General features: G+C 36.8%; 1 protein-coding gene and 1 non-coding gene across 6 annotated transcripts in view; one reads left to right on the top strand and one right to left on the bottom strand.

Moving 5' to 3' along the window:
• The window catches only part of PRORP (protein only RNase P catalytic subunit), a 121,997-nt gene that overhangs the window by 51,260 nt on the left and 49,765 nt on the right, over positions 1–20,972 (bottom strand). For 4 of the 5 annotated variants that reach the window (XM_029236449.1, XM_029236450.1, XM_029236454.1 and 1 more), the window contains one exon: positions 18,728–18,835. The exons of the other annotated variant lie outside the window; for it this stretch is intronic. In XM_029236449.1, coding sequence (XP_029092282.1) covers positions 18,728–18,835 — 108 coding nt within the window. The remainder of the gene's footprint in view (positions 1–18,727; positions 18,836–20,972) is intronic. 5 annotated transcript variants of the gene reach the window in all.
• Positions 19,352–19,485, top strand: LOC114905412. The gene has a single exon (XR_003796238.1). It is a non-coding gene; the product is annotated as a small nucleolar RNA SNORA1 (small nucleolar RNA).

Here is a 20,972-nt window from a genome sequence, read left to right as displayed (position 1 = left end):
TTCCAGAGCTGGAAAGCACACAGGTTAGTGGCCACAGGGGCACTCTCATTTTGAGACCATGCCGTATCCCATGAACATCTGGAGAAGGTTTCCTTGAGTTGACAGGTCTATGTTGGTGAATTAAAGGAGAGAAAAAGGACACAAAAGATAAGTAATCTCAGAGTGTAAGGCTCAGCAGGTACAGAATAGAAAACCCAATGGATATAAAAAAAGAAAGAAATCAAGTCTCAGGACAGCACGGAAAAGCAGCAGAACAAAGAAACAGTGGGAAAGATTCCTACCTATTCCTTCTACAGCAACACACCAAAATAACTGCATGTCTTTTTAAGAGAAATACATAAAAAGTGATCTCTACCTATAATATATTTATAACCTTGCTAAAGAGAAATCTTACACATGAGACAATCATCAGAGAATTCCAAGTAATCTTTAAATGCTAAATGTAATCTTGCAGTTACATAAAATAATTGGGCAGATGTGTCCGTTTCACTAATACAGCTAAACTAGTGAAAAACACAGGTAGAGCTAAACAAAATTGATGCAAAATAACCAAAAGTGTTCAGTGTATCAAGTGTGGAAAAAAGGTTTTAAGTTCTAAAGCATTTCAAACCACAGAAAGGGTAAGTTCTTTTCTCTGCATTTCCACTGACTCTAAAAATAAACCCCGATTATTTTCCAGATTATAAAAGAAATATGAGTTCATTATTTAAAAAAATTCTAACACTACACAAATGCATCATAATGAAAACCAACAATCTATATAACTATTTCCTTTGGAGGTAACCAGTGTTATCAGTTGGGTAACAACCACTTTTTGATTACTTGAGACACAGGAATAGGAGAGCTGCTCTGAACAAGTTATGCTATTATTTCAGTTTCTCCTTTGACCTGTACCCTTCCTACGCCACTGCTAAGGAGGCAGAAGAGGAAAAAGAATATCCAAAATACATGCTGATCTTCCACAACAGGCAAACCACAAACAAGATTAACCTCTGGAAAAAAAAGAAAAAAGAACCAAAGCTGACTGGGCAAAACTGTTACACTACGTGGCATAAACAAGTATTACTTGATTTTGAGAAATGAAGTAAAAGTAGAAAAAACACTAACCTTTCCTTTTTATTACCCTCAATAATCAAAAAAGGGGATAGCATTTTTCCTTCAAAGAAAAAGGTTTTATTTTAGAATAGTTTTAGATTTAGCAAAAAGCTACAAAGATAGTACAGGGAGTTCCCATGTGCCCTGTACCTAGTTTTCTGTGTCATCAATATCTTCTGTTAGTGTGGTACATTTGTCACAATTAATGAACCAGCATGGATACATTATCATTACCCAAAGCTCATACTTTGTTCAGATTCCCTTAGTTTTCACTTCCTGTCCTTTTTCTGTCATAGCATCCCATCCAGGATACCACATTACATTTAGTTGTCATGTCTCATTAGACTCCTCTTGGCTGTGACAGTTTCTCAGACTTTCCTTGATTTTGATGACCTTGACAGTTTTTTGAGGAGTACTGGTCAGGTATTATGTAGAATATCCCCCAACTGGGATTTATATGATGCTTTTCTCATGATTAGACTGGGGTCATAGGTTTGTAGGAGGAAGACCACAGAGGTAAAATGCCACTCCCACAACATCATAGCAAAAGTAGACACTATCAACATGACTTATCACTTGATGTTAACTTTGATCATTTGGCTGAGGAAGTGTTTGTCAAGTTTCTCCACTGTGAAGTTATTCTTTTTTCCCCCTTTTCATACTGTAATCTTTGGAAGGAAGCCAGTGTGCAGCCCACACTTAAAGAGGGGGCAGTTATGCTCTACCTCTCTGGGGGCAGAGTATTTACACTAATTATTTGGAATTCTTCTGCTCGAGTAATGTGTCTGTTCTCCCCCACTTAGTTATTTATTTAATCATTTATTTATAGTAGTATGAACTCATGGATATTTATTTTATACTTTGGGTTATAATCTAATATTACTTTATTTTGCTGTTCACTTAGTTTAGCTTTGGCAATTACAAGCTTTCTGTTCACTCCCATGTTCCTTTGACATACCTCCATAATTGTGTGTTTTTGTAAGCACTTCCTCACTTCTGGCACTACAAAATTCCCTACTGGTACAACATTCTTTTATAAAAGCTAAAAAACATAGCTAATTAGATAGGTCTGAAATAGAAACTGTTTTAAAAGGAAAATTTTATCTTAAAATAAGCATTTTAACACAAAATTAATGATGAATAAAGTGGTACCATTGTAATAATAATTAAGTAAGAATAATTTATATAGATTCAAAAACATGCTTAAGTAAATTTACTACTCACTCTGGAATTGCTGCTTGTCAGACTTAACAAATATTTTTTAAAATTTTTAGTTAAAGTGAGTATTATACTTTCACTCTACCTACCACATTCCTGAGAAGCGTATTTTGAAATACTGTCATAGAAGCAAAGTACACACAATAATGATTCACAATCTCAACACACCCTAAATAGTTATCACACAAAAATTATCAGTGACACATCAAGAGGAGGATCAACTTGCCATTAAGATTTTGCCAGAGAGAAAACAGATTCGGGAGCTTGGCAATGCTGTTTTCCTAACAATGCTGTTTGAAGATAGCCAATCAGTTGACTAATGCAATTGGGAAAATGTTTCAAACACTACGCAGAGTATACCTTTTGGGGATATTTGGAAAGAAAAGGATATGAGGCCAAATTCATTACAGAAACTTTGCCTGACTTCCTTCAAAGTCTTTCTACTTACTTCTTTGATCACTTTACTAAAAACCCACTTATCCAACAGCTGATCATTCACTTCATTAGCTATTGGTACATGTAAGAATAATTCTGAGTGGTGTAGACTATTCCAGCAGTGGCATGACAAGACAGAACTCTTACAAGTGTCAAGCAGGTGAAATGGGTGGAATGGCACATGGATGGAAGGAAGCATCTAGTCAGTTTGGCATTATTTGACCTAGGGCAATGTGACTTCCCTGACACCATGTCATGAAAGCTAAATAGCAAGAAAAAAACCCAAGAACCATTTTTTGTGTTCTTCAGTGAATTCTGGATTGGCATCATCCATTAATGCTTATTTATTTCCCTATGTCATTTGGCGGTGGGGGGGGGGAGTCACCCTTGACTAGCTAGATGTAACTATTTTAAACATAAGGAGTCAAGATTAGGTCTACCCCCCCCATGTAATAAACTTATAGATTAGAGAATTCTTATAAGCTCTTCCTGAACCCAAATGAAATAGGACTTAAATGCTGCCACCAGATGAGTTGCCTTAAGATTCACAGTCCAAGTTTATGGTTTCCACTGATTAAAAAAAAAAAAATCTTCAGGCTTTTGAATACATACTAACAGTGACTTATTTGGGCGATTATTTCAGATGCCCTATAAAGAAACATGCAATTCCATTGGTTTGATACTCCATATAATTACTTTCAGTCTCAGGTTTTCTCCATTTAACATATTCTCTTTGGGCTATTTAACATAGTTTTTTAAAAGTCATACTCTAGGTAACTTTAACCATCATAATGCTAATATAACTACTTGATAACATAACTGTTGGTTATGGAAACATGACAAACTTCTATTCTGAAAGTGGAAGAAGTATATTATTCTTAGGAACAGGTTTTAGTACTTTAAAATGAGTTTCATATATTTAGTTTAAAAAATAGATGCCTAATCTAAGAATCATTTAGACTTCTAATAGTTTTGAGTATCTGACTTATACAATTGCTTGTTTTAGTAAAGCAGTATGAGTACACTTCTGAGCAAACGTTTTTATGCAATAGTGGTTCTCAAAACGTGGTCCCCAAACCAGCAGCATCAGCATTACCTAGGAACTTTTAAGAAATGTAAATTCTCAGCTCTACCCTAGACCTTCTGAATCGGGAACTCTGGGTGCAGGGCCAGAAATCCTGTTTTAGCAAGCCCTCTAGGTGATTCTGATGCACACTAAAGTTTGAGAATCAATATTCTAAAGTATAGCAGAAACACTAGTGGTTAAGTTTAAAGATTTTAAATTTTCTTATCTTTAAAAATATGTGAGTTTTTTTTAAAGAAATGTAATAAGTACTCATAAATATATATAATTCTAGACAGTAAAAAATGAAGTCCCTTCCTGGATTAGAGTTTAACCTGGAATAACTGGATTAATAATTGTTCCTGTAACCCCTAGCCTTAAAAACACTGAAAGAACCACTTTTAAAAATCCACTGGAAAGAAACTATTGATAAGTAGTTGACTAAAATTAAAATGCTTAGACATAACCTCCAATCACTTATTTCCAATCATTAGTAATCAACAAAATGTATGAAAGTAAACTGGGAATGACAAGTTTTTGATTCTAGATTTCAATATAAGAAAAAAATTAATCAAACACCTTCTCAGAGTAGACATGGGGACAGCCTTCTTTGAAGGCAATAAAAGCAGCATGACCCCCAAGTTTTGAGACCCAGTTACAAGACCTTCTACCTCTTAAGCCAGCCCTTAAGAGCTAGTCTTTAAGCACGAGAAACAATTATATGGAGAAGAGTATTAAAAGTTAAGAAGGTGTAATAAAAATTTCACTTAATCTAACATTTGCCCTTGCAAACATAGTAAGGAGTTTCCTTGCTACCATAACATTATTGAAACATAATTTCAAGCACAGCTGGTGTCAAACTCCAAACATTTCTATAGTTTGGGCAAAAAAAAAATATGCCCAGGATTTACAAACACAAAAAAACCCATCGAGCATAGTTTATTTTATTTTAGGTTCTTTATGGTATTGAAACATTTACAAGAGGTTGTGTAAATCAACAGAAAGAAATAAAATACCTTGGGTGGCAGGAAAAAAATGAGAACTCACTGCCAAGTAAATGCTACTGCCAAATGACTCTTTTTTTTCTTTTTCTCTTTTTTTTTTTTTCAAATGACTTTTAATGGCTAATACCCTTTCTTCCTCCATTTTTCTCTCACTGTAGTAAAACCAACTAAGACTTTAGAATTCCTACATTGGCATTGGCAATGTGTCCCCTGCATTGGCAGGGGGATTCTTAACCACTGTGCCACCAGGGAAGCCCTTTCTTTTGCATTTATTGGACTATGTGCCAGGCACTGCAATAGTGCTTTTCAAGGATTAGCTCATTTAATCATCACATAGGAACCAGGAGGTTAAGTAACTTAGCCTAGGTCACATAGCTACTGCGTGAAGTAAGCTGCCAAGAATAAAACTCAAGAAGTTTTCAGTTAATCCTGAAAAGCAGATAAGTTATTTCTAACAGGTTATATGAATTACTGTATATCCACTTGTTCATTCTTTCAGTCATTCACTAAGCATCTCCTGAGCACTTACGATGTTCAAGGCCCTTTTCTCAGTGCTGAGGATAAAACAGCAAGCAAGGTACACAAGATCTTCAATCTCAGGGCATTTGCATTGTAATGGAGGACAGTAACAAAGTTAACAGAGAAATGTATAGGTAATTATAGATACTAAGTGCTATGAAGGAATTAAATCAGTTATCTACTGCTGTGTGATATATCACTCAAAAACCTGGATTAAAATAATCTCTTACTGTGCTTCCCTGCTGGCGCAGTGGTTGAGAGTCTGCCTGCCGATGCAGGGGACACGGGTTTGTGTCCCAGTCCGGGAGGATCCCACATGCTGTGGAGCGGTTGGGCCCGTGAGCCATGGCCTCTGGGCCTGCGCGTCCGGAGCCTGCGCTCCACAGCAGGAGAGGCCACAGCAGTGAGAGGTGCACGTACCGCAAAAAAAAAAAAAAAAAGAAAAAATTTCTTACTTTCTCACAATACTATGGGTTGGCAATTTGGGTTGGGCTCAGCTGGATGTTATTCTGTTCCACGTGGTATAGGCTAGGCTCATTCATGTGCTCACAATCATTTGGCAGGCTGCCTGGAGGTTGTCGGTCCCAGATGACTTTACGCACACATCAGGAGCCTTAGTTGGGAAGGCTGAGTTCTCTCTCTCTCCCCCCACCCCCCTCTCTCTTTCTCCACGTGGCATCTCCTCCTCAATGAGACTAACTTTGGCTTATTCATAAGGTGTAGTTCCTAATGAGTAACAGCATAGCTGCATGGCCTTCTTAGCCCAAGTCCCACAATGTCACTTCTGCTACATTCAAAAGGCAAGTCATAAGGCAACACCAGATTCAAGAGATGAGGAAACAGACTCCATCTCATGATGAGAGAAACTGAAAGGAAACTGTGGCCATTTTTAATCCACCATAGAAACAAATAAGGTTGTTGTAACTGAAAATACAGGCATAGGTTGGGTGAGCAGAGTGGGGTTACTTTAGAAAAATCAGGGAAGATCTTTGAGATGCTGATAATGATCCAACTGTTTGAAGAAGGAAACACATTAAAGGCTGAAGGAATACCAAGTACAAAAATCTTGAGGAAGGAACAAGTTTGGAATGTCTGAGGAACAGGAAAATTTCTAGTGTGTCTATAATTCAGTGAAAGGCAAAGAGAAAAAAACCAGAGATGAGGCTGAAAACAGAGGTAAAGATCAGATGATGAAAATTACTATAATCCATGATAAGGAACTTGGATTTTATCCTAAGTATCCTGCAAAGTCAATGAGGCAAGGATGAAAAAGCAAGGAGGCCACTTAGCAGTTTAGGTGAGAGATGATGTTAATAGGGATAGAAAGAAGTGATTAGATTACGGGATATATTTGGGAATCATGACCATTAAAACTTGTCAGTCAACTGGATGTGGGGCTAGTGAAAAAGAGTAGTTGAGATTACAATCCTTGGAGGATGGTGGTGCCAATTACTCACTCACTTGAGCTTAAAAAAATATGGATACAATTTAATTTCTACCTCTCATTATGCAGTGCTTTTCCTCAGAAGTATTTGTAAGAGCCCAAATAACATGTTGTTGAGAGATGGCTGTTCATAAAAAATCCATGCTGCTCCAAAAACATAGTTTATTAAATTAAAAGAAAAGAAATCGGATTCAAGAAAATCCAAAACACTACACCTTGCAGGTAATGAAAAAGGAATGTTAGTCTAAGTGCTACATAAAGGCTGGCTCAAGGGCTGTACAAGGGTTCATACCTAACACTTTCTAATCTAGTCATTGTTTCTCCCAAATTACAACATGTTCTGGAGAACTGAATGTTACAAAACCATTTTGCAATACTTAAAATTTTTTTAAAAAAATTCTTATCCCATGTATTTTGGGTAAACATTATTCTCCATTTTTACATTCCAAGTAAATTTTTAAGAAAAGAATCATACACAAACACAAGAATCACTCTCAATAGACAACAAAATGCAAAATATACTATGAATTTCTTGTTTAGATAACATAACCATCAGCCTAATCATGTTCCAGCATTCATAGCATTTATCAGCCTATAGACATACCCTCACATCTTAAAACAGTATCTGGCATGTAACAGTTGCTCAATAAACAGCAACTGATTCTACATTGTAATTCCCTGCTAAGATGCTCTAACTGTTCTTCTCAAAATGGAAGCTATATATCAATAATTAACCTGCCAGTCACTCAGAACCCTTCCCTCTTCTCAAAAATACAAATACAAACCAAAACCTTTCTTCTTCTGAAAAACTGCAACCAAATAAATATATATATATATATTTTTTGCTGTACGCGGGCCTCTCACTGTTGTGGCCTCTCCCGTTGCGGAGCACAAGCTACGGACGCACAGGCTCTGCAGCCATGGCTCACGGGCCTAGCCGCTCCGCAGCATGTGGGATCTTCCCAGACCGGGGCAAGAACCCGAGTTCCCTGCATCGGCAGGCGGACTCTCAATCACTGCACCACCAGGGAAGCCCCAAATAAATATTTTTGAAAAGCAGAATACACTTAACACTTGAAAAACATCTAAAGGTGAGTAACAAGTCTTATTTTGCCCAGATTTACTAAAGGTTCAACAGATGAATTAGAAAGGGTCAAGGCTAGTCCTGTCTAAATCTCACTATACTCTAAATTATGTTGGTTTACCATCTACTGAAGATTGCTTCTTTAAAAGGGAACCCTCCTACACTGTTGGTGGGAATATAAATTGGTGCAGCCACTATGGAAAACAGTACGGAGGTTCCTTCAACTGAAAATAGAGTTACCGTATGATCCAGCAATCCCATTCCTGGGCATACATCTGGAGAAAACTCTAAATTGAAAAGATACATGTACCCCAATGTTCATAGAAGCACTACTTACAATAGCCAAGACATGGAAGCAACCTAGGTGTCCATCGACAGATGAATGGATAAAGAAGATGTGGTATATATATATATACAGTGGAATACTACTCAGCCACAAAAAAGAATGAAATAATGCCATTTGCAGCAGCATGGATGAATCTAGAGATTATCATACTAAGTCAGACAAAGACAAATACCATATGATATCACTTATATGTGGAATCTAAAAAATGATACAGATGAACTTATGTACAAAGCAGAAACAGACTCACAGCCATAGAAAACAAACTTATGTTACCAAAGAGGGACGGGGGATAAATTAGGAGTCTGGGATTTGCAAATACAAGCTACTATATATGAAATAGATATACAATAAGGTCCTACTGTACAGCACAGGGAACTATATTGAATATCTTGTGATAACTTACAATGGAAAAGAATCTGAAAAAGAATATATACATATATAACTGAATCACTTAGCTGTATACCAGAAACTAACACAACATCGTAAATCAACTATACTTCAATTAAAAAAAAAAAGATTGTTTCCCTAAAAATGCAAACACTAAAATGTAAATAGATAGCTAGTGGGAAGCAACCGCATAGCACAGGGAGATCAGCTCCGTGCTTTGTGACCACCTAGAGGGGTGGGATAGGGAGGGTGGGAGGGAGATGCAAGAGGGAGGAGATATGGGGATATATGTATACGTATAGCTGATTCACTTTGTTATAAAGCAGAAACTAACACACCATTGTAAAACAATTTTACTACAATAAAGATGTTTAAAAAAATGCAGACACTATAAATTCAAGAACTAAAACTATATAACTTTAGAAGAAAAGATAGGCATAAATCTTCATAATCCTGGATTAGGTAATGATTGATTGATTGATGCATGCATGCACACTGCACAGCATGGCATGTGGGATCTTAGTTTCCCAACCAGGGACTGAACCCGAGCCCCCTGCGTGGAAGCACAGAGTCTTAGCCGCTGGACCACCAGGGAAGTCCCAGGCAATGATTTCCTTAGATAGAACACCAACAGCAGGCAAAAAAAAAAGACAAACTGGACTTCATCAAAATTAAAAACTTTTGTGCTTCAAAGGATACCATCAAGAGACTGGAAAGACAATCCAAATGGGAGAAAATATTTCCAAATCATATATCTGATAAATCCCTAGTATTCAGAATACATGAAAAAATTACAACTCAATAAAAAGACAAGTAATGCTATTAAAAAATAAGCAAAGGATTTTAATAGACATTTCTCCAAAGAAGATATATAAATGGCCAATAAGCACATGAAAAATGCTCAACATCATATACCATTAGGAAATGCAAATCAAAACTACAATGAGATACCATTTCATACCTACTAGGATAGCTATAATAAAAAAGACTGGTAATAACAAGTGTTGGTAAGGATGTGGAGAAATTGGAATCTTATATACTGCCGGTGGAAATGTAAACTGGTGCAGATGCTTTGGAAGTTTGGCAGTTCCTTAAAAGGTTAAACAGAGAACTATCATATGACCTGGAAATTCCACTGCTTAGGTATATACCCAAGAGAACTGAAAACATGCTCACACAAAACATGTACATGAAGTGTTCACAGTAGCATTATTCTTAATAGCCAAAAAGTGGAAATAATCCAAATCTCCACAAACTAATGAAGAGATAAATAAAATGTGGCATATCCATACAAGGGAACATTATTCAGCAAAAAAAAGTAATGAAGTACTAGGACTTCCCTGGTGGTCCAGTGGTTAGGAATACACCTTCCAATGCAGGGGATGCAGGTTCAACCCCTGGTCAGGGAACTAAGATCCCACATGCTGGGGGGCAATTAAGCCCGTGCGCTCTAGAGCCCGCATGCTACAGCTAGAGAGAAGCCCATGTGCCGCAACGAAGATCCTGTGTGCTGCAACGTAGACCCAACACAGCCAAATAAATAAATAAATATTTTTAAAAAAGTAATGAAGCACTGATTCGTGCTACAATATGGATGAAATTTGGAAGCATGCTAAGTGAAAATATGAAATGTCTAGAATAGGTAAATCCATGAAGACAGAAAATAGATTAGTGGTTACCAAGGGTAAGGGGAGAAAGGAATTGAGAGTGACCACTAAAGGGTATGGGGTTACTTTGAGGGGAATGAAAAATATTCTGGAATTTGATATCAATAATGATTGCAAAACTCTGTAAATATACAGTTGTCCCTTAGGATCCAGTGGGGATTGGTTCCAGAACCCCTGGGAGATACCAAAAGCCATGGATATTCAAGTCCTTTGTACAAAAATGGCACACTTGGCCCTCCATATCTGAAGATGCAGAACCAGCAGATTCAGAGGGCCCACTGTACTAAAACTCACTGAACTGTACACTTTAAAAGGATGAATACTATGGCTTATGAACTATACCTCAATGTAGGTACTAAAGAAATGACACATTACTTGATCAAAATCCTAAACTGTGCCAAAAGTGAAATCTAGTCGGGGACTTTACAATCTCCAGTTCCATTCAGTGTATCCTGTAATGGTATTAAGACACCAGAAACTACAAGATGGCCATGGATTTAGTAATAACTTTTAAGCAAAAAACAAAAAAGTTTTATTTTTCAGTAACAAACAAAATCATATATTAATCATATAGTTCCATGCCGTATTTATGTTTTCAGAATCACAAGTAACATTTAAATAGGAATCTTCATATCTGAGTTAAAGGCTCTTCTGAATTACTTTTGGCCATAGCAACTCTATGACATGTAACATACATACTACTCTCCTGAGAACCTGTGTTCTTCACCTTTACTTTTGTATCACTTTTAAGACCAACAGCAAAAACAGTGAAGAATACTGGGGGGTTTGCCTGCATTTCATATTTGATTATTGCTTTTTCTTTCAATGAATGATGCCATTCTGCAAAAATCGGTTTTAACAACCTTTCCTTGCTTTAAAATTCTGTACGTTATTTTGAGAAATGTGTCAATTACCACCAGCTTTTACTGCATGGTTAGAAAACCGTCAGCAAATATTTAAAGTTAAGATTAAGGTTAAAATTAAACAGCGTGTGGAGCTGCCAATACAACTAACTCAACTGAGGTCACAAGTGGATGAACAGACATAGCTGTGTACAGCTAAATGTGCACATTCCCAGGCAATGACAACCACCAGTAAGTCTCAACTCTACAAGGTGACTGGCAAGTTTCTACTGACAGCAATTATAAGACATAATCTGATTTCAAAAAAAATTAAAATATAAAAAAGTACATATGAAAATTGAGAAAATAAGTTCACAACCAGAACTTATTTTTAGCTCCTTAAGTCACTATCACCCCTAAACTGTAGGCTCTGAGATCAAGGTAAGTGATCAAGGTGTACTCCCTAAATAATGAATGTAAAAATGGTCTTTCCTAATTTATGAACTTACAGAGGACAATGCTGGATACATAATTGACCATTAATAGAAAAGGACCAAGAAGAATTTGTCACATATTATGTAGAGGGTCCATGGAAAAAACATAAATGACCTGTACATTATTCCACAGAAAAAAACCTGGAAACTTCTTCACACAAAGATGAAAAACTCGAGAACTAAGATTCCTAATCTTTCCTTTGTGCACACTTAAAGGCAACTGTATTAAGAGAGAGAAAATACTAGCAAACAGAATCAAACAGCACATTAAAAGGATCATACACCATGATCACGTGGGGTTTATCCCAGGAATGCAAGGATTCTTCAATATATACGCAAATCAATCAATGTGATAAACTATACTAACAAATTGAAGGAGAAAAACCATATGATCATCTCAATAGATGCAGAAAAAGCTTACGACAAAATTCAACACCCATTTATGATAAAAACCCTCCAGAAAGTAGGCATAGAGGGAACTTACCTCAACATAATAAAGGCCATATATGACAAACCCACAGCCAGCATTGTTCTCAATGGTGAAAAACTGAAACCATTTCCACTAAGATCAAAAACAAACAAAGTTGGACTTCCCTGGTGGCATAGTGGTTGAGAGTCCGCCTGCTGATGCAGGGGACACGGGTTCATGCCCCTGTCCGGGAAGAGCCCACATGTCGTGGAGCGGCTAGGCCCATGGGCCATGGACGCTGAGCCTGCGCATCCAGAGCCTGTGCTCCGCAACGGGAGAGACCACAACAGTGAGAGGCCCGCGTACCCCAAAAAAAACAAAAAAAAAACAAAAAAAAAACCAAACAAGGTTGTCCACTCTCACCACTATTATTCAACATAGTTTTGGAAGTTTTAGCCACAGCAATCAGAGAAGAAAAACAAATAAAAGGAATCCAAATTGGAAAAGAAGAAGTAGAGCTGTCATTGTTTGCAGATGACATGATACTATACATAGAGAATCCTAAAGATGCTACCAGAAAACTACTAGAGCTAATCAATGAATTTGGTAAAGTAGCAGGTTACAAAATTAATGCACAGAAATCGCTTGCATTCCTATACACTAATGATGAAAAATCTGAAAGAGAAATTAAGGAAACACTCCCATTTACCATTGCAACAAAAAGAATAAAATACCTAGGAATAAACCTACTTAAGGAGACAAAAGGCCTGTATACAGAAAACTATAAGACACTGATGAAAGAAATTAAAGACGATACAAACAGATGGAGAGATATACCATATTCTTGGACTGAAAGAATCAACATTGTGAAAATGACTATACTACCCAAAGCAATCTACAGATTCAGTGCAATCCCTATCAAACTACCAATGGTATTTTTCACAGAACTAGAACAAAAAATTTCACAATTTGTATGGAAACACAAAAGACCCGGAATAGCCAAAGCAATCTTGAGAAAGAAAAACAGAGCTGGAGGAATCAGGCTCCCTGACTTCAGACTATACTACAAAGCTACACTAAACAAGACAGTATGGTACTGACACAAAAACAGAAATACAGATCAATGGAACAGGATGGAAAGCCCAGAGATAAACCCACGCACATATGGTCACCTTATCTATGATAAAGGAGGCAAGAATGCACAACGGAGAAAAGACAGCCTCTTCAATAAGTGGTGCTGGGAAGACTGGACAGGTACATGTAAAAGAATGAAATTAGAACACTCCCTAGCACCATACACAAAAATAAACTCAAAATGGATTAAAGACCTAAATGTAAGGCCAGACACTATAAAACTTACAGGAAAACATAGGCAGAACACTCTATGACATAAATCACAGCATGATCCTTTTTGACCCACCTCCTAGAGAAATGGAAAGAAAAACAAAAATAAACAAATGGAACCTAATGATACTTAAAAGCTTTTGCACAACAAAGGAAACCATAAAGAAGACAAAAAGACAACCCTCAGAATGGGAGAAAATATTTGCAAATGAAGCAACTGACAAAGGATTAATCTCCAAAATTTACAAGCAGCTCATGCAGCTCAATATCAAAAAAACAAACAACCCAAACCAAAAATGGGCAGAAGACCTAAATAGACATTTCTCCAAAGAAGATATACAGATTGCGAACAAACATATGAAAGGATGCTCAACATCACTAATCATTAGAGAAATGCAAATCAAAACTACATTGAGGTATCACCTCACACCAGTCAGAATGGCCATTGTCAAAAAGTCTGCCAACAATAAATGCTGGAGTGGGTGTGGAGAAAAGGGAACCCTCTTGCACTGTTGGTGGGAATGTACACTGATACAGCCACTACGGAGAACAGTATGGAGGTTCCTTAAAAAACCACAAATAGAACTACCATATGACCCAGCAATCCCACTACTGGGCATATACCCTGAGAAAACCATAATTCAAAAAGAGTCATGTACCACGATGTTCACTGCAGCTCTGTTTACAATAGCCAGGACATGGAAGCAACCTAAGTGTCCATCGACGGATGAATGGATAAAGAAGATGTGGCACATATATATAATGGAATATTACTCAGCCATAAAGAGAAACGAAATTGAGTTATTTGTAGTGAGATGGATGGACCTAGAGTGTGTCATAAAGAGTGAAGTCAGAAAGAGAAAAACAAATACTATATGCTAACACATACAAATGGATAAAAAAGAAAAAAAAATGGTTCTGAAGAACCTAGGGGCAGGACAGGAATAAAGACACAGACATAGAGAATGGACTTGAGGACATGGGGAGGGGGAAGGGTTAGCTGGGACAAAGTGAGAGAGTGGCATGGACATGTATACACTACCAAATGTAAAACAGATAGCTAGTGGGAAGCAACCGCATAGCACAGGGATATCAGCTCGGTGCTTTGTGACCACCTAGATGGGTGGGATAGGGAGGGTGGGAGGGAGACGCGAGAGGGAGGGGATATGGGGATATATGTATACGTATAGCTGATTCACTTTGTGATACAGCAGAAACTAACACACCATTGTAAAGCAATTATACTTCAATAGAGTTGTTTAAAAAAAAAAGAGAGAGAGAACGAGGACAAATGAGAAGGTCAAGAATATTTCCTTTCTGGGTTATTTTATTAAACTTTGTTTACAAATTTTAGAAATGTTTGATCTAAGAAATCTGGGTTAAAGCTGTCCAGCGCTTTTCACGTAGCAGATTCATGGCACAAATGCAACTAAATAATTGAGGCAATCATGTAATAAGCAACTTTGAAGAAATGTGTTCTATTTGGGCACTTTTATACACTGTTGGTGGGAGTATAAATTGCTACAATCATTTTGGAAAGCAATTTGGCAATATGTAGTGAGACCTTTAAAAATATCCTTACCCTTTGACTCAAGAGTTCTATTTCTGGGAATCCATTCTCAGGAAATCATCTGAAACGTGCACAGAGATCTTCTTCCAAGCATTATTTACCATGGTGAAAAATGAGAAACAATCTAATATGCCCACTAACAGGGAAATGATTAAAAAATTGTGGTACTCCATAAGATACAGTTATTTTAGAATATTTACCAAGAATGCCTTTTTACTTTTCCTGATGGTGACTTTTTTTTTAATTTTAAAGTAATATATACTCATTGTAAAGAAAATTTTAAAAACATAAATGAAAAAGTAAAATCCTCTTATTGTCTTATACTCTATCCCCAACTCCTAAAGTTAACTATTGTTAAGTTTTTATGTGTAATTTCTAGAAAATTTCTAGTCAGATACAAACTTACCTAACAAACATTTATATATGGGTAATCCTTTGGTTTGCTTTTAACACAAGTGGGGCCATATTCAGTTTGTTGCTCTTCAACTTTTTTCTTACACTTAACTTTGGGTATCGTTCCACATCAGTACATACAGATCTCCCTCATTCATTTAAAATAGATGTTTCAACATATATCAGGTCCTAAGTTGACAGATATTTAGGTTGATTACACTTTTCTGCTTACAAACAATGCTATAACTAACAAATTTGGACACATAACTTTATATAGTAATGTGAATATATTCGTTTCTAAGAGTAGAATTTCAACCTTTTAGGCATCCAAAGTTATTGCCAAATCACCCACCAAAAAAACATTGTACTGATACCCTCTTCCCTACCTCTCCAAACCATTCAAAATACTGGATACTACCAACTTTTAAATCTCTGCCAGTCTGGAAGACAAACATTTTAATTTGCATAACTAGAATTATGAATAGGGTTAAGCCACTTTTCTACTACATGGTTCATCTTTTTCTTATAGACTTATAAGAGACCTTGGTACAGTCACGAAATTAGCCCTTTGTCACATGTATTGTAAACAATTTTTTTCAGTTTGTTTTTATTTTTTTATTTTTATTATTTTTTTTTTTGCGGTACACGGGCCTCTCACTGTTGTGGCCTCTCCCGTTGCGGAGCACAGGCTCCGGACGCACAGGCTCACAGGCCCAGCCGCTCCGCGGCATGTGGGATCTTCCTAGACCGGGGCACGAATCCGTGTCCCCTGCATCGGCAGGCGGACTCTCAACCACTGCGCCACCAGGGAAGCCCTGTTTTTATTTTTAAACAATGTTAATAGTATTTTTTACTATCTAGCAAATTTCTCTATTCCTCCCATTAGGGTTCCTGAATTTTATATATGCTTCAAACGTCCTTCCAACTCAGATATTTTTAAAAAGTACATGATTTCTCCTATTCTTTTTATAATTTCATTTTTACTGAGAGCTTTCAACAACTGTAAATTAAAATATAGATATATAATTATTTACACAGTTGGAGCCCAATTAGGTAAAAAAAATAGAAAAATACGGCAAGGAAATAAAACATTGACAGTGATAATTGTTGAATGTTAGGATTATATATGATTTTCTTTTCTGTAACTTCCAAATTTTCTACAAGGAACAGGACTTACTTTTTTTTTTTTTTTTTTTTTTGCGGTACACGGGCCTCTCGCTGTCTGTCGTGGCCTCTCCCGCTGCGGAGCACAGGCTCGGGACACGCAGGCTCAGCGGCCATGGCTCATGGACCCAGCCGCTCCGCGGCATGTGGGATCTTCCCGGACTGGGGCACGAACCCGCGTCCCCTGCATCAGCAGGCGGACTCTCAACCACTGCGCCACCAGGGAAGCCCAGGCCTTACTTTTATAATCATAAGAAAATAACATTTCTTAAAATCAAATTTTAAATTTTTCTTAAGTTTTTGATGGTACTGGCTTCAATTTTCAATCAAGTATTGTTTGAGTACCTCAACTAGAGTCAAACAGTAATACTAAATCTAATACTAAGGCAGAGATTTGTATTTTCTTTTAGCTCCATTGACATGGATGACACAACAGGAGAAAATCTTAAACTGCCAAACGGGTTTGCTAAAAGCAAGAATTACAGTTCCATTTGGGAAGTTACTTTGAATAGTAATCACAATAATAGTTACACCTATTAGGTACTTAGTATGTGCCAAGTATTCTTCACTACATCTTTAAGAGATGGCTACTATTATTATGCCTATTTCACAGATTGGGAAACTAAGGCACAGATAGGTTAAATAACTTGCTCAAACTATGAAAGCAATTAAAAGTGGTAGATTGAATATAAAAATTCTGGTTCCAGAATGCCCATTCTTAATTTCTAAACTAAAATGCTACTTTAAAGCTATTTAAAATGCTATTAAATGCTATTCAGGTGGCGTCTCTTGAGTCTCCAAGCTGAGATTTCCCACATATAATGCCAGTGCACTACCACACATAACAGTGCTCTGAAAAGCTGGGTAATAACAATTACTTGTCACATAAACTATGGCTTACATTAAATTATTTTAAGAGTAAAAGCTAAAAGTAGTGGCAGATGCCTATGATTTCCCTGGCCCATCATTTGATCTCTGCCTCTCTGCCAAAATCTGCTAAAATCTTTTAAAATGTGCACATTTTTCTCCCACAATGCCGGGGAATGTGTTTACTACATCATCTTCAACATGGTACCTGCATAAGTTATTCCCATTTGGGCTATATATTTCCGGCAAGCCAATTTTTAGTGCTTTGTGTGAAGCTGAAAGTCAAATAGAAGGTAAACAAATAGGAAACTTCTCATTCTCACAGTTTAGATGGGAATGAACTCTTCTGATTCTGAGCTGTACCATGCATTAGTGATAATAATTTCATGCTTCCTATTCTGGCTTTGCTTTTGTCAATGTTACTGCTTCAAAGGGCCCTTCAGGTACCTAAGAGATAGAAATATTTTCAACTTACTTTTGTGTTTTTTAATAATAAAGGAGAAAAAGTACATACTTGACCATAAAAATGTAGGCACAAACGTAAAGGAAAGGCATACAAAAAATTTTCTATAAATCTACCTTGTCCTTTGTTAGTAGCTGTAAGCTTTTTTGAGTACAAATGGTCAAATTGGACTAGTAGCATATCTGAGAAAAAGCTTTTAAGTTGCCAGTAATTTTTAAGAAATAATAGTTTAACTACAGATGAATGGCCATAGATTGCCAGCAATAAGAGCCACAAGTCTGAAACCCAGGAACTCTCTACAATCAACTTTTGATGTTATGACTGCTTTCTAAGGATTTACTGAACAAAACTGACCTTAATTTTCTAATTTTCTAATCTGTAAAAATGGGGATTAAAATAATTGCTCACTAGTGCTATATAAAATCATGATATTCCTATTAGAAACTACTAGGACACTTAGAAATTGACAGAACAAACAATTACCTTACAAAAAAAAGAACTGCTTAGGTTAATTTATGAACATAGTATGTTTGGAAAAACACAAATGTGAGTTATGATTAATATCTCTTAATAGTATATGTTGATAAATTTCAAATGGAGGGATGTGATCCACAGGGACAAGATAGAGTAACCCCAAAGAGTAGAGGCCTAGGAGAAGGTTAGCTAAAGGTTACACAAAAAGGGCTGAACTGGTCCTTTATTACATAGACTTTTTAATCTCTTACTCTTGCCCTGCCTATAAGAGCCACTTACTTGCCAGAGATGAAAACACTGAATCTTAGATGACTGGTTGGTCACTTTTGGGAACTTATTTTTAGAGGAAGGTAAAATGGGAAACTAAGAGACCCAAGGAAGATCACAAATGGGTACAATAAATATTTCTAGAGATTTGGAATAACAAAATAAAACTTGTACTTACAACTTGAGATTCACGAGCTTTAGGAAACATTTTGGCAACATTGAGCCCATCAATGACAATATCAAAAGGAGGATGGTATTTTACAAAGTTCTGAAATCTCTTAAGTTCCTAAAAAAGAAAAGTCAGATAAAATATTAACAAGAACCTAGTAAGGTCTTTACTATAAACACACTGCTATGACTTTCATTATTGTTCTGGTAAGTCAAAATATTCATCCCTTAAAAATACACACACACACACAGATGCTTTCAAAATGAAATCTGAAAAGACCAGCCTAATAGATACAACTGCATGTAATTATCTGATACATCTTATAATCTCATAGTGTTTTACACTTCACAAAGTACTTCACATGGTATTTCATTTGATCTGTAACCAGTTATCTAGTCTGCTACACTGACACACATGGTAGTCAGATGAGAATAAAATGTCAAAATCTCTATGCCCTGTTCTATAAGCCAAGGAGAAGCGAATCTCAGATATGCCAGTCTATCAGTGCAACCATGTTGAAGAAACAAGACTCTATAACTTGTACTCCTCTCTTGTCATCAAGAGGATTTGGTTACTTATGGCTATTTTGAAGAGTTGAAAATTCATCCATTCATTCAACAAACATTTGTTGAAAGCCTCATTCTATAGAAAATGGGCACTGTTGTTCATGGTGTCCATAAATTGTTAATGTGGCTACATTGAGACACAGGTTTTGCTTCCATCACTGTAATTTTATTGCAGTGGTGACAATGAGACATGTAACATATTTTTTGCTAGGCTCATAAGTAAAAACTGGATATAACAAGGCTTTTCAATATTAGAAAAGATGAAGGAATAAACAGCAATGTGCTTGCTATATTTAACTTCTGGGGGAAAAAAATTTGTTGACCACCTATATGCCCAGCAGTTACCAAAGAGACAAAAGCCCAACTTAATGGAGCTTGTATTTTAATGGAAGGAGACACAAAATAAACAAGTTAATATATTAAACGTCAAATGTGATGAGTGCTATGGATGGAAGAAAAGGAGGAGAGGGAGTTCCACTCCTGGTAATGATGGAGTAGTCTGTAATGGATTACCAGATAATATTTTCTATATAAAAAATAACTATTTGAAGGTGCTAGAGAATGACCAAAAGCAAGCAGAAATTGGAGGGCACAAAACATACGAAAGAAGGTTTGATGGTTTTAAAACATGTCTGAAAATTCTTTGACACTCCTCCCCCCTCAAAAGGTAGAGTCTAACTCCCTTCTCTTGAATAGAGGCTTTTCTTTGTGACTGCCTCAATGAATGAGTGTGGCAGAAGTGACACTCTGCGACTTCCTAGGCTGGGTATTAAAAGGCAATACAGCTTCCATCTGGCTCTCCCTCTTAGGATGTCTGCTCTTTGAACCCAACCATCATTAAAAACCCAGGCAGAGGTCATGGGTCATGTACAGGTGTTCTACCTGACAGTCGAACTGAGTCCCAGCCAAAAGCCAACACCAACCATCAGATCTAGAGAGTGAGGGAGATTTCAAGATGACCTTAGCCTTCATTTGATTACAACAGTAGAAGGACCAAGCAAAAATCACACAACTCAGTTTAGTCAAACCCTAGAACCATGAGATGATATAATCATCATAATAATAATAGGCGACTGTTTCTGTTTAATGCCACTACATTTGAGGTGGTTTGTTATCTATTTACAGATAACCAGATAATAAGTGAACTGCAGCAGGAGAAATTTGCCTGTATGTGGCTTTTTGCCAGAGGGCACTCTCTAGTCAGCATGGTTGGCAGGGGCAGCTGGAAATCAAGCAGAAAGCCACAGACTGACTGGTTTGGGAAATCAGAAGAGTTTGAGGCTGCCAGAGAGGCTGGGAAGTTACAGAAAGAATGCTAGAAAAGAGGGAACTGCAAAAATCTGTGTATAAATCTGCCCAAATCCTTGGCTAACTCTTGATCTGTACATGCGTGGAGGAGACTCCAAGGAGCCCAGCAAAAAAAAACAACAGATGAAAGACTTAAAAGACTCGAACAAAGATTTCAATTATTATCCACTGCAAGAGTGGCAGAGTCTGGAGTCTCTAAGTCTAACCAAGTTTAACAGTCTGGTAAAGCAGAAAATCAATAACCTCCAGAGGAAGATAACAGAATCCAGAGCCTTTGCAAGATGCCCCTCACAATGTCCAACATACAACTTAAAAAATAATAAACATGAGAGGAAATAAAAAAAAATAAGAGAAAAGAAAGTCAACAGAAATCAATCCAG

This window comes from Monodon monoceros, unplaced genomic scaffold (assembly GCF_005190385.1).
Source record: "Monodon monoceros isolate NGI ecotype Baffin Bay Population unplaced genomic scaffold, NGI_Narwhal_1 Super_Scaffold_21, whole genome shotgun sequence".
In the NCBI taxonomy this organism is placed as follows: domain Eukaryota; kingdom Metazoa; phylum Chordata; class Mammalia; order Artiodactyla; family Monodontidae; genus Monodon; species Monodon monoceros.
The sequence above is the reverse complement of the archived record's forward strand: the minus strand, read 5'-3'. Positions and strand labels throughout refer to the sequence as shown.